Genomic DNA, 14,906 nt, shown 5'->3' with positions numbered 1-14,906 from the left:
TTAAAGGGTCTTATCAATTGCATAAATACCTGATGTGGGGAAGGGGGCAGTGGGGAGTGAAGACAAAGCCAGACCCTTCTCTGGTGCCCAGCGACAGGACAAGAGGCCATAAGCACAGAATGAAATACAGGAAATCCCATTTAAACCTAAGAAAAATCTTCTACTGTAAGGATAATCACACATTGGAACAGGTTGCTCCCAGCAGCTGTGGTGTCTCCATCCTTGGGGATATTCAAAACCTGCCTGAACACAGTCTTGACCAACCTGCACTAGTGACCATGCTTTGAGCAGGGGATTGGACTAGCCGACATACAAAGTTCCCTTTGACCTCAACAGTTCTGTGATTCTGCAAATTAGAATGCTGATATTGATGCATCCCTTCTTCAGAAGCAGCACCAAACCTCAGACAGGAAAAGACAGTTCTTAATTCTACTTCCAGCAGCTCAAGTTGAATAAAGATCCACCAAAAAACAATGAACCGTAAAGTGGGAAAAATGCATGTTAGTATATTTACACAGTACAACTGAACTTCAGTAATTTTATACCACATACCTCAGAAATAAAGTTTCAGTCTCTGAAATATACTTGCTCTATTCTATGTTCTCATTCCTATCTGTCAGAGCAGATTATAAACTGAGAAATATTTTTATATACTCGTAGCTCAACCAAGCTCAACCAAAGCAAGTCTCACAGTACACTATGAAATGGATATCTACTACTAAAATATTTGACCATTTCAATTAACTCATCCTGAGTAAAGAACAGATTAAATCTATTCTTCAGTATGTAATCTCTAATAATAGACTTTGAATCATTTACAGTATTAGCATCACACAAAACAGTTTTCTGCCACCAGTAAGATGAGAATATGGAAAACTTACTTTTACAAATGCATTATACAAAACTAATACAGAAAATTAATATTTGAACTTGAAAACTCAGGAATTTGATCTTATTAGATAAGAAATGTTATAGGAACATTATTTAATGCATTTCAATTTTACAATGTCCCAGCTAAATGAAGTCAGTATCTGCAGAACATCTGCAGTGAAATACAGCAAAGACCAGTTACTTTTATCTCCACTAATACTTCTGAATTACATGCATGCTCTAAATTAGTCGTTCAAAGTGCATCAAGATACAATAAAAAGTTGAATAAATTAAAAGCTCAATTAAAATATTTGTCTGTTATTTCCTCTGCCTTGAGGAAAGGTCAGTGAAAAATTAACAGTATTCCAACTGTAAAATTACACAGTAGCTATTATTTCCCAAGTTCCAAGTCAGCCCACGAACTCTATTTTTTTGTCTCTCTCTTTTTAATTAACAAAAAAAAAAAAAAGAAAAAAAGTCTTATAATTGGTATGCAGCGAGAACCTTGTTTCATGGATGTCTGACTAAACTTGAAAGTAAAAAACCAGTCACATTTAACAGATTAGTATTTCTCTTAAAAGCTGAATGACTTTTGATTCAAGAGGTTGTCAACCGGTTGTGGGAAAAAAAATCCCACCAAGTCTTTTGCTTTTCTCTCCTGCTTGATCCCACAAAACCAGAAATGTTAACACAACAGTAAGATCCTTTGGAAGGATTTCTCTGGTGCTTTTGCTATCTCAAGAACTTGAGAATTGTAGATTTTCTTCATACCTTTTTTAAACAGATGAAGTTTACTGATCCCACATGAATGTCTTCTGATTAGCAGGTAAAGCAAAAACTATCGCAGCCCTGCTTTTCAGAAGTTACTAGGATCATAATTTTTCATGCTGAATTCACTGGATATCCAAACACTGCTGCATGTTAGGATATTATGTATCATGAAACATCAGTGCTTTCCTGGCAACTCACTAGCATTCTCTCGATGCTTTTGCATTAGAACAAAAAACAGCCAGTAAGTATGGAAGTATAAAATAAACTACCAATCATCTTTGGAAAGAGTTTAACACTACTGAAGGGTTAAACAACAGCTAGTAAGGAAAATCTTGCTTTAAACACTTAAATAGAGGTTGGAAGGCAGAACTCTCAAACCTTGCAATTTTTCAAAAAAATAACTGCCGAGTCAAACTGCCTACGGCCCAGTTAGAGATACAATTTCTTTAGTTATTACAAACGCCAGAGATTTTTTTTTTATCAAAGCCTGCCTCCTTGTGTTTGCAGAATAACATCTCAAAGTAGTCAAACAGACCGTAAGTTTTTAACATAAGAAAGTTACTTTATTGACCACCAAACACTTATCTTCCTTTTGCTAGGCACTCAATGTAGCATCCTTACTGGTACTCCCTCATACCTACTGAATCAGCTGACCTTTACTGAACCTGAGATAGCTACACACTTAATGACAATGATTAACAAAATAACATGAAACATGACAAAAGGTACCACATGGGGAGGTAATCATTTCGAAAGAAGGTAGTAGATCACCACAGCACTGAATGCTTGCATTAACCATAAAGTAATCTTTTTAAAAGGAAAATTATTTTGAGATCATGTCCTGTATGACTTAAAATAAAACTTGGTTTCTTCATTTCTCTACAGTCTATGGTCTAAGTAGAACAAATTTTACAGCCAAGTACATTTACGGTACATACTGTCCAGAAGCAAATATATTTTTATTGCTTCAATCAATTTTGTTCATCTACAAACAGTGGCTAGGGCTAAAAAAAGTAACAGTTTACAAACAAATACAAAGTGACACATCATATGCTGCTTTGAATTTGAGTATCTAAAAATGGAGTTCATCATGTAGGCTTTGTAAGGAATACACAGGACTACCAGAAATAAAACCTTTTTTTAAAAATTTTGAAGTATTTCTAGCAAGTATAACAAAAAGCATCTGTGATGTGTTATGGTGCACAAGAGCATCAAAGCTGTTCTTCAACATTTTATTTTTCATGTGGAAAATTATGTGGCAGTTGTATTAATCAACCCTGCTCTAGCTATCCATATCATGTAAAACAGAGATTAATGTTAATCAAATTACAGTTTCTTTAAATCAACATATGCCAGCAATATCAAAAAAGCAGGAACCCTGCCTTCGCCCCAGCCCCTGTGCCTTGTTCCTTTTCTTTGTCTGTGTGGGAGCACAACTATTTAAGCGGTAGTGATTTGGCCTGGCTGAAAAATAGTTTATTGTTGGTGTTCATCACACAATTACATCAATGTTTGCTTCTGAAGGAATCAGGGTTGGGAATGAGAGAACAGAGAACTACTACAGTATCTTCTTTAGGTGGCAGTGCAGGTATGTACTAGTTTTAAGTCTTCGAATGAACCACACCCAAAAACGTAACAGAAAAAAAAGTTTGAAATGGTGTATGCAAAATAACATGTGTAAGCACCACTCAAATTCACAGCTTTAAGAGCACACCTCTAGCACCAGTGGATGCTGCTGAGAAACAAAAATATTAACACGAGCAGTAAGTAGCTCCTCCTGACAATTTTATTGCTAAGCTACAGAAAGTAGTATTTTAGGTTGCAAACCAGAGTTCACGTGCTTCTTACATCAAATTAGTTTGTGACACAGCTCTTATTATCAGAAATATACAAGTGGAATTGAACTAAAATGTACATAAATCAAAACCTTGCAAACATATGCCCATACTGAAAACTACTGTGCTGTGGAAACACTAATATTAGAACCAAAGCTTTTTTTCCAGGGATGAACCACTTCTGGCAACATTCCAAAGTCCAAAGCTATAAACACCTTACTCTTTTCTTCAGACTGATAGTTACATCCATCATATGACCAAAATTCAGGTGTGCCCCCTCTGCTGTGCAAGCAGCCTTGTGATGGAACATGCCGCACTGTTCCACCATAGGACCTTTCACCATAGGGTCCCCTCAACTGGCTGCTGTGCCACACCACCCTCCCGGTCCCACCACGTGCGAGGAGGTGCCAGGCACCTGCCTGCAGACTGAGCTGGTGGAGGAGCACCAGGACAGAGAACACCACATGTTCCAGCACACACACACCAAGCTTTCCTCACACCGTTCTTTCCATAAAATACATTACAGCAAACGTATAAAGCTCCTCTGGAACACATTTCAAAGGCTCAACAAAGACATGCTCACTTTTTTAGTGAAGCTTCTCATGAGAAACACTGCTGTAACTCCACATTAAATCTGTGTTGCTTTCAAATCATTATCTGAAACATATCATGAAATTTCTTTGCATCTCCAGACTTACTCTTCAAAAAACCCCTGCCTTTTTAGGAAACTTTTTATTATTCATAGCATGCTAGAAGTATACAGATTTTTGTGACAGAAGCAGTATTAATAATTAATACTTTGGGATTCCACATAATTGTTCTAAACCCACAACATTCAAAATGAATGGTTCATAAATCTTATTTTTTTTATTTCAAAGCCAGAATTAAAATTTAAAAAACCCCAAACAACTACCTATGAAACAGGAATTCTTCATTTTAGTCAATCCAGACAAACTCACACACCATGCAAGGAAGTAAGTGCCATCAGTGCAACACTGGTGAAAATTAATTCTTCTTTGTGTATTTAAAAAACCGAACGGTCCAAGCAAGACCCATCCTGAAAAAGAGGTGTCACTGCTTTTTATTTTATGTAGTAATGTAATGAGAAAGATATCTCTAGAATATAGTCTCCTCTGTACTCAGTAACGAACCTGATACGCTGAAGTACTCAAATGAAAAAATATGATACACAAATTTTCAGGGTACTTAAGACAGATAATGCAATGGACTTTACAATGATTACACACAGGTTTGTGGGTTTTTTCCTGTACCCTAAGACTTACATTAAGTTTAAGAATGGAGAAGATATTAAGAAAAAAAGATCAGCCACCAAAATATTTATGTTTTATAAAAAAAACAAACTTGTATTTTGTTACCTACACTAAAACTCCAGTATTTTTATTATGTAGGCAGACAGGGTGTTACATCTGATAAAAAAACCCAAAGAAACAAACAAAAAAAACTTGTGGAGCTCGACCTAGCTGGTGCTTCCTGGTACACCAAGTATTTGTCCTGTGTTTTTCCAAGAGACAGCAAGTACTATTGAGAACATCCAGTGTTCTAACACGTGGCTATCTCACTTCTCTGGTGGCACTTTTCCACATTAGCAAGGTATTCCTGCATAACACATAAAAATTAAAATTATTCTTCTGACATTTGGCTGACAGTTTTTTCAGAGCCTTCTGAAGCCTGAATTTCATGAGTTAATCCTCTAAACTTAAGACTGTCTCACAAATTAATCGGCCAATTATACCTCTTTTATACTTAACTCTTCTTGAAGACAAGCTATTGCCATGTAAACCCCCCAAAATGACCTCCTCACACCTCAATAAAAAGAAAAAACCGAACAACATAAGCATACATTTCTGGTGATATGCTTGTCTTAGAAACTTTCCAAGTGTGATTAACAACTGTGAGGGAATTTAAGACTGCAGCAAGAGGCTTGCTTTTCTTAATTAACTGTGGAAGGCCTTTTAGAAAAGCTCAGACACCACCCTGACGACCATTAACTTAGAAAATTTACATGTTAATTTGATAGATAAACAGCAAGATTATGCTGTGTTTATTTCAATGAAACAAACAAAAAAAGAGCCACCCACTCTCCACCATAGGGAACCCTGAAGAAACGACAAAGCCACAAGGAAAGGAAATTGACACTATTAAAGAGAATTAAAGACTCTCAAACCTAAATTGCTTACTTAAGATACAGGACAGAAAGCAGGTCTTTTCAGGAGAAAAACTCTGAAAACACTCTCGAATGTTAGTTTTTTGCGATAATTATCAGGACTGCCCCAGCGCAGACAGAAGAGTTGACTTTATACACGTGCGTACATATATGGAGGCTGCTGACACACCCGCGACTATAAAGAGTCTTAGCTCTGCAAAAACAGAGCACGTGAAAGGCAGCTTGGGGCTGGCAGCTGAAGCGGCTGACAAAGACTGAGCCCCCAGCACCACCCCGAGGGTTGGGGTGGGGCTTCCCCCCCCCTTCACCGTACATGCGGCGGGCACTCCGCGCACCCCGACCTGCCCGGCAGACCGAGGGAGCGGCGCGCTCCACCACCGGTGGCCGGCGTGTGGTGGCAGCGCCAGCCGCGGGGGGGAGGGGGGGCGGCAGGGCGGGGCGGGCCCGGCTCAGGGGCCGGCGGGGCGGGGCGGCGCTGCGGCCGCCTCACTCACAGTAGTACGCCACCACTGGCTCGCGTTTGTCCAGCTCCTGAGCGGTTCGCAGATGGTGCTGGATGCTCTTGAACTGCGGCGGCAGCGGGGGAAGCGCCGTAGCCGCCATCACGCGGGCGGCGGGGCACAGCGGCAGCAGCTGACGGCCCACAGCAGCTCTCGCTCCCGAGGCTGGCGCCGGCCGCTTCCGCTTCCGGTACGGGACGCTGGGGCGCGTGCGTGGTGGGCGGGCCGCCGCCGGTGGCGCTGCTCCCGGGAAGCGCGCCCCCTGCTGGTCGGGAGGGGGAAGCGGCGGGGCGCCTCAGCCGCGCTGTGGCCCGTCGCAGGCGGTCGGACTGGTCCGGCCGCCCGCCCGGCCGCGGGGACGTGCAGCCTCATGCGGCGCCTGCGTGGCTGCGTTAGTGTTTGAAACGCGCCCCACAGCCGCCCTGTGGAGGGGCCTGGAGACCTCGGTCCATCATGGGGATGGTGGCCTGGTCCTGGCCCTTCTCTTCCCCTTTGGCCCATCAGCCCATAGAACCGTGTAGATTTAACCCGTGTAGGCAGATCTGCAAGTAAAATCGCTTTTCAGATTGCAGAACCTTCCCCTTGTGCCACCCCGAGGCTCACCGGAGGTCTGGGAGGCCCTCGAGCACTGAAATGCACCTCCACTCCTGGGCCTCCGCTCCTGGGCCTCCACCCTTCGTCCTGCTGCTGGCAGGGGAAGCCTTGCCCGGCCGTGGCCTGGCTCACAGCACTCCGCTGGACTGGGCTGCTTCCTGGCAGCTCTCAGCAAGTCCGCCAGCCCTGGAAAGTACATCTTCCTGGATCACCGCTTCCCAGATAACGTCTTCTCTGCGGAACCTCCAGGGATTTCTGTTTTTGCTGAGAGGGGTTAAGAACAGCAAAAGAAATGGGAACTGTTGAAACAAAATGTTTTTAAATGGATCTCAGAAACTGCAATGTAAGTTTTTTCAGTGTTTGTCATCTTCTCATTCTGACAACATAGTAAAATGATTTTAACATTTCTTTTAAATGGCCCTGTTGCCACACTTCCTCCTGGTCTCAAAACAGCTCTTTGCAAGACAAAAGAATGTCAGTGCTCCAGGGTGTAAAGGAAGATGCCTGTTGGAGGGAGACACATGGTAGAAGAGGTAGCTGCATTGTCTAATAGCTATCATGGGAGAGTGCTGAAAAGAGAATGGAAGGGAAATGATGGCTGATCAGAAGAAATGAAGCCAAAAAAGGAACAAAACAAGGAGTTCTGGGATAGAACTGTGATGTTGTGGTGACATACTGGAAGTTGGCTGGCCCTGAGCATCTATACCTTTGATATAAAGGCAATCACGTCACTTACTGGGTCTATTTGTTTCATTGAAGATGATGGAGGGAACAATTACAGCTCTTTGTTAAATGAGAACTGCAATGGGCATGATACCCTGCTAGAGACAAAACCGACTGCAAATGCATGATCTGGGGATTGCTTTGAGTGCTGTCTGTGAAAATGAGGCAGCTAGAGTATAGTGGAAAACAAGAAGCATTTATAATGTGACCCTGATGTAAGCAACAAAAACACTTCCTACTGTGTTCTGGGAGACAGGACTTCATGTTTGCTGTGTAAAAAAAAATTGAATCAAAGAAACACCAAGTGTATTATATTATTCCTTTGATAATGGCAAAAAAAGTCTTCAGGATCTTCTCTAACTATTTGCTAAGCATTTCAGATACAATCAATGCAACACTGAGAAACGCATGCAGATATGTTATAAATCGCAGAGGGAGTAAGGGTAGAAGGAAGTTGATAGAAAGCAATGTAAGTGAGCATAGAAATGGTGGGAGTTTGGAAGATGCAGAAGAAAGAAAAGTTTAGAAACACTTGAGAATACAATGAATGCTAGCAAAACAAATGGCAATATAGGATAGAGAAGTGTTGACAACCATGGGGAAATAGTTTCTTTACATGGACGTAATATATCCATCAACATGTTTCAGAAACTAATGATGGAATCAGTCACAGAAAAACATCTGCACTAAAAGGCAATAATGCACAATTTTTTTTAAATGAAAAAGAAACTAAGAAATTTGACAATTTTAATTTCACCGGAAATGCAGAAAAAATCTGCGTTGTATCCCATTTGGAAGAACAACATGTTTTCATATGTTCCAGATCTTGACCACCAAGGGAAAGGGCATGGTGGTGGGTAATCTGGTGCCTAGAGTCCCACAGGGGTCCTCAGACAGTCCCATGCCAGTCCTGTCTCTGCAAGGCTCTTGATGGTAACAAGGAAATCCCCTGAGGGGCTGGGGGTTTTGGCACTCCTCTGACCTTTCTGAAGTGTTTTAAAATCTACAGAAGAAGAGCAACAAGCAATAGAAATATTAAGCACCAGGGAAAATACTGATGAGGTTGTGATGAGGTTTTTTATTGTTATACAAACATCTAACTAAGTGTGATTTGAGTACAGTTGGTTACAACTGTGTCTACCACATGGAAGTAAATTCTTTAGTAGTAAAATATATATTGTATTTTATTTATAAATAGGTATTTTTTTATCTGAGATTACAAGTTTAAATTGCAAAGAATAATTCCAGATGGATACCAGTGTATGCAACAAAAAACCATGTATCGGCCAAAGCACATGGTATATTATGCAAACAAAAAGTTAGCACAGTGATTCTTATTCCAATTATAATGCTTACAAATATAAAATAACTAGTTCAATTTTGTGCAAATCTGATAGTGTTAACTGGACATGTATTTAAGACAACATACAATATATTTCCATAGGGAAAAAATGACACATTAATGCTTTAATATAGTGAATGTATTGAAATTTAACATCTTGTTCTTGATAGGCATGTTAAAAATATTAATACATCTAGTGGTGACTCACTTTGATTTAAATGGCCCAGAATCCATCAAATCCAAGACACCTAAATCATGCAATTCCATTTATGTAACGAGGACTACTTCTGTGGGTGAGGTTTACAAGGCTCTTGCGACCCAACCTTTTTTGGATCTGCTTAACGAACAGTCAGTTAGTTAAGCTAATTTAGCTAGCTAAAAGATTTTGTAGTCATTTTCCCACAATTTTCCAAATATTCCTGAAAGGACCCAAATGCTGTCACTGGGATCTCAACTTTTTATACTTTTATACTGAATGTTTTCACATAAGTTGAATTTGATTCAAGAAGCAAAAATGTTCCTCCCTTCAGTGTTACAGGCCTCAAACTGTGTCCAAAGATGCTGATGGATTCCTTTTGACTGAATGTGGTTCCTGGCTGGTTCCTGGATCACTGTTAAGTAGTGATGAATCTGTCTCTTGTTTCACTGAGATTCAGAACAGAAATGATGAATGAGGAAGAGGAAGCAACCTTCCATTGATGAGGGTATTTGAAAAACAAATGGGAAATAGCTAATTGTTATGACTGCTATTTGTGTATATTTTATACAGGGAAGCTACCTCCTCCTTTCCTTTCAGTTCTGAAATCTGCTTTTTATTTTTCTGTTACGTCACTTCAGCACAAGGAATTAAATCAATTCTAAGTTCAAGATGTCTATTAGTCCTTAAGAAGAAGCTGTTGCACACAAAAATACCAGATACCTATATAAAGTTCAAGACCTAACCTATCCAAATACACTTCTTGCATGCAATAATTTTAGTATGTAGACTTCTTTTTAAATGTTATTCTAGCAACTTTCGTCAGAGCAATAAAAACTTAGATGTGACACACACAGCAAAATATTCTGTAAACCCAGTTCTGCAGTCACACACAAGCAAAACTCTCGCTGAAATCAAGGCATGATCGCACCCAGGAAAGGCTTTTCTCCAAGATTTTCTTTTGACACTTTTAAGCTTCTTATGCAAAATGAAGGCATAAAGCCCTTTTACCCCTTTAAAATGTGATCATACAAAATTAGTAGAAGTCTTCTACATCGTAAGCCAAAACATAATGAGGGTAAGGCGTTCCAATCAGCACAAAGAATACCATGTTAGTCTTTATGACACTAGCTGGACTGCTGGCAAAGTAAGTTGATATTGATGGATATGTTTTCACCACAGCCTAACCAGGAGTCTTTGCCCCTGGGGTCTGAGATGCAGGTTGCAGCAGTGGCACAGCTTGGGAAAATATTTGAATGCTTTTTGGTACCCAGACATTATCCACCATTACTGCTTAATTCTCAAGCCATAAGAATATGTAAGAAATTTGGAATAGTTTTTCCTGGAAGGTCAAGAACCTTGTTACCTTGAATTGCATGTGTTTAGAAAAGCTGTGAATAAAAATATGTTTATAAATAACCTCCTGCTCACATACAGATACTCCTCTGGAGGCAAAACTATTGTATGTGGCAGGACATGAACACATATTACGCTTGTAAATCTTATTGCCTTTGTTCTTGACATGAAAAAAAAAAGATTATTTGTAGTTTTTTAGATGAGGAATAAGTGTCAGATGACTACTCTCCAGCAGCAGTAATCACCAGTGTGGTTCTCTTCTGCAACACTGCATAGAGGACAGATACTTTTTTGTTATAGCTTGAAATCATTGTTTTAAAACTGCAGGTGGACTGGATGGTAAATAACTAGAACTGGTTGACATCACTGAGTTTTTAACAAACCTAGCCTTCTACATGAGATCTCAAAAATTTCAGCAATGCACAAGACCACTGTAGTCACAGTAAACGTGTACATTGCAATAAGAAAAATTGTCTTTTCTAAGTGCTCTGGCACCATGCACCGGGTAATGTTAAACTTTTTTTCAAGTGCTCTCACATCACACATGTAGATTGCGTTCACTTTGAAACCAAAGAGCTGAATCTGAAGCCAAAAAGCCACAGCTTCAAGGATAATCCTTAGGAAAACAGAGAAGATATAAAAAGCTGTATAGAACGACTTTTGGAGGATATCTTCCTGTTTGATGCTCTTACATGCAGCATAAAGGTGAAAAAAAGCTCCAGGTACCAGTACAATCACCAGCTGTAACGCCCAGAATACCTAAAATGTAGCAGAAATGTAGTTGTCAGATCATTTACAACTGCATTATGACAGCTAAAACATGCACATACTGGAACATTTTGCAAGTCTGTTTTTTAATATATAACAAATGTATAAACAGATGACAATAAAGGTAAAAATCACTGTTATGTTTTTAATTTGCAAAGTTCAGTTGGTTTCTGAACTGTGAGGATTGTTGTTACAAAGGACAGAAAACACAACTCTATATTTAGTCACAGATTAAAGGTTATTAAAAGGAAACCGTTCATGAAAAAGCTAAGTGATAATTAGCCCAGTCAGTTGTTACTACTTATATGGAACAACTATGTTTAACTTCTGCAGTTTATTTTCTTAACATTGGATTTCTACAATTAAAAAAAAAAAAATTACCTGAGGAGTTATAGGCCTGAACTGGTTGTAACAGAAAAGATTAACCTCTCTCTTGTCTGGGTCGCAGCTGAAATGCAAGGCCTCATTGCCATAAACAGCAAAGCCCAAAACGCCGAGGAAAAACATACGAACCGAGCCAAAGAAAAGCGTGTGGAACTGGCCAATGACCGTTGGTGGCCTGAGCTGCAAATCACAGACGTGTTCAGCATGAAAACAAAAATGAACAGCGTTATTGTTGGAGGCCTACTTGCTCTTTTTCATTATCCAAAATACTTATTTTATTCTATTTGTTTTAAAAAGGAGGGGGTTTGCCTATGAAGGCTGCAGTAGCTTTCTAACAAAATAATGGCTTAGAAGCTTTTATTGTTGCTGCTAAATTTATGTAAACATTCGTCCAGCACTGAGCAGTTGATTTGTTTCACCGCCGTTACACATATCCTGCTGGTGCACAATGCGCCAGGCAGAGCTGAGCGCTCCGACCGCGAGTCCGTTCGTTTTGCGGCTCTGTTGATTTACGCGATGTCAAATGATGCCAAAATAACTCATCATCAAACCTAAGGATACTTATTCTTGCAAATTACATGTCGGCTTCCCCTCAGGGGCATTCCTAGCACCCTGGCAGGCCTGCTGCTGCTGCTGAGCGGCCGCGGCAGGCAGACCACCCGCACCGCGGCTTCGTGCCCGGGGCTGGGGGGCGCGGCGCGGCTCCCTGGCCGTCGGGGGCCGGAGCTCTGGCTGCCGGCTGCCGGCCCCGGGTCCGCCCCGCGTACTCACACATCCCTCCGAGAAGCTCCTCATGTAGTTGGGGGACATGTCGGGGGAAGGCGCCCTGCGCAGCCAGCCCCGGCCCCGGCTCGCTCCGCCCGTCGCCCCCGGGCGGGCTCCGGCTTTCGGGCAGGGAGCGGGCGCGGCGATAGCGGGGCCCCCAGGCGGTAATCCCCGCCCGGCACCGTCAGCAGCGCCGGCCACCCCTGCCCCGCCGCTGCCGGGTGCCCCCCGCGCCCTGCCGCCTGCCTGCCGCCCGCCCGGGGGTACCTGCTGCACCCACTGCCACCCCGTCCCGGCGCCGGCCCCCGCACTGCCCCTCGACCGCCCCGGCCCTGAGGTGGGGCACAGCGGCAGCCTCCTGGGCTGCTGAGCAGTTCAGTTTACACCGTCTGGAGTTTAATAACTTATTTTTAACTAAACCCAATAAAAAAGTAGTATGCAACCAGATGTGGAAGCTGTAGGTCCAAGATTCTGGATTCAATGAAACAACGGCAAACGTATTAAAGGAAACAATATTAACCACTCCAATATTGCTACAAATAACTTAATGGCAATAATTGCTATTAATAATTTGCTGGCATACTCCATATGGACAGTTGAAAGAACTCCAGAGCTATGCATGTGAGCTCATGTATGCACCACACACTCCTGCTGGCAAACAGGCATAGGAACTTGGCTCAACCTGTCAGTTTGAACCTAGTGGGAGTTTTATGAGAAGGTGGAGTGAGGAAGGATGGAGATGGAAACCCAGAGGAAGGGAAGAGGTAGCTTGTTATTCAGTCACTGGTGCACAGTAGCTTACTCAGCATTCTGAAGAGGATGCACAGGAAAGTGAAATCCAGCCACCAAATCCTAAAGGGAATTTACTCTCTTGCCTCTAAACTCATGAGAGAGCTTCCTTTATAACCAGTTGCAGCATGGCTTCAAGCTGATGTAACAAATAGTATTTTCCCATCCCCCCTCCGTGGAAACAGGCAGGAGGAGGGAAGAGGTGTGGATTTGGGTTCATTTTATATGTGAATTCAGCTGCTGCAACTTAAAGGTAACACACGGCACAGTTGGAGTAACTGCTGTAAGACATTGGAACACCCTTTCTAAGGGGAACCTGTCCTGCGTCTGCTAAAGTAGCTGGATTACAAAGAAAGTGACAAGCACTTCAATAAGTGTGCTATTTACTACAGCTCCTTTTTCAGGTAGTTAAATATTTATCTCCTGAAGATAAATATACTGTAAGAATTGCTGTATTAGTAGCACTGAAACGGGGTTTCTAAACTTTCTACTGCTCCACTGCTTAGAAAGAATGCTAAGGTTTGTATACATTGAATGAGCTAAGAGCAATAATACCTCACGGTGCCATGTGATCTGCAATAAAATGTTGCAGCACTCTCAAAACTAGCCAGCTGCAACAAGGATTTTACCACGCCATACCAGGTTAACATCAATAAATAGCTCCTGCACCTTGCCCCAGCACAGCCACAAATCCCCCACAAGATTTCAACAGTTCATCTACTGTTCATGCCGTTTGTCCATACTCTTCAGGCTAGTCCCTCTGCTTCTTGTCTCTGCTTTGTCCTGCTCCTCATCTCTCCTACTTCCAGGGCACTCTTTCTCCTCCCTCTGCTTCTACCAGATCTCTCTTCACTGGTTGCTCCTTTTCCATACCCCTTAGAGCTATTTAGCTACTTAGCAGGAACCAGCCACAGCTGCACCTTATCCACATCAGCCAACCCACCGCCCCTGAAGCCAGCCCACAGCTGTATATTGTTAATTAACCCAGATTCATTTCTCTACAATAAAATACTGTGGTTCTTAGGATGTGTGGCTAACCTTCACAAAAAATGCAAGACTTGTCATTACAGTGAGTTGCTTTTCTTCTGCTCATGATACATATGGAGCTTAATTATCATCCAAAAGCAATGTTTAGTGTTTCCACTATACTATAAAATTGCTAAAGTAGATCAGCATGCTGGACAGATGTTTAATATTGATAATATTTCCATCATTTAATTCTTTTAAAATGTGACTTGCTATTGAAAACCTAATGTTGAACATACTTCCAAGAATACTTTTATTGGTATTTTTTATGATCTTTTTTAAGCAGAATTTTTTAAAAAAGCAACAATGGGAAAACTGAAAACCTCTGTTTCTAAAGTGAGATAGATTTTTTCATTATTTTTTTTTATTATACTTACTAGGGTAGTGATTACTTTTACATTAATCAGTGAACATGAATCCACAATAATAATTAAGTTTGGTCAGGAAGCATTTGATTTCACTACAGATAGAAAAAATATTTAAGAACACACTTTAGGTAAAAACCTGCAATAAATGCTACTTTGTATCTTTTTATTGTTAGGTGGGGATAGCATAATTACTTACCTGACTGGACTGTCTAATCGAAGACAATCAATACATGCACTGTATGACCTCAGTAACATTATGGAAACTTGAATTTCTGTCCTGTGATAAAGATGCTAAAAGAAAAGTTTGCTGCTGGCAACATGCTTTCACTTTATACATGAGGAATACAGCTGCATTGAAATAAAAAATGAATTCTGTACAGGATATCAGGTAAACCCAATAGAAACCCCATGGGTGTCTGCACTCAGATCCCACT

At 41.2% G+C, this 14,906-nt stretch overlaps 2 protein-coding genes across 4 annotated transcripts in view; both read right to left on the bottom strand.

The window, feature by feature from the left end:
* Nucleotides 1-6,345, bottom strand: part of VTA1 (vesicle trafficking 1) — a 39,599-nt gene extending 33,254 nt beyond the window's left edge. Inside the window, exons 1-2 of one of the 3 annotated variants that reach the window (XM_037391336.1) lie at nucleotides 6,156-6,237; nucleotides 4,390-4,533 (exon numbers count right to left, since the gene is read on the bottom strand). In XM_037391336.1, coding sequence (XP_037247233.1) covers nucleotides 4,390-4,411 — 22 coding nt within the window. In that variant the 5' untranslated portion in view covers nucleotides 4,412-4,533; nucleotides 6,156-6,237. Of the gene's footprint in view, nucleotides 1-4,389; nucleotides 4,534-6,155 lie in introns of all 3 variants that reach the window. The other 2 variants (XM_037391333.1, XM_037391335.1) reach the window with 2 other exon arrangements.
* Nucleotides 6,346-9,743: 3,398 nt separating this feature from the next.
* On the bottom strand, nucleotides 9,744-12,387 carry GJE1 (gap junction protein epsilon 1). The gene is made up of 3 exons (XM_037392701.1): nucleotides 12,296-12,387; nucleotides 11,522-11,704; nucleotides 9,744-11,131 (listed from the first exon to the last, which is right to left on the bottom strand). The coding sequence occupies exons 1-3, from the start codon at nucleotides 12,332-12,334 to the stop codon at nucleotides 10,736-10,738; spliced, it is 618 nt and encodes a 205-aa protein (XP_037248598.1). The 5' UTR covers nucleotides 12,335-12,387; the 3' UTR covers nucleotides 9,744-10,735.
* Nucleotides 12,388-14,906: the final 2,519 nt, after the last annotated feature.

This window comes from Falco rusticolus, chromosome 6 (assembly GCF_015220075.1).
Source record: "Falco rusticolus isolate bFalRus1 chromosome 6, bFalRus1.pri, whole genome shotgun sequence".
NCBI lineage: Eukaryota > Metazoa > Chordata > Aves > Falconiformes > Falconidae > Falco > Falco rusticolus.
The sequence above is the reverse complement of the archived record's forward strand: the minus strand, read 5'-3'. Positions and strand labels throughout refer to the sequence as shown.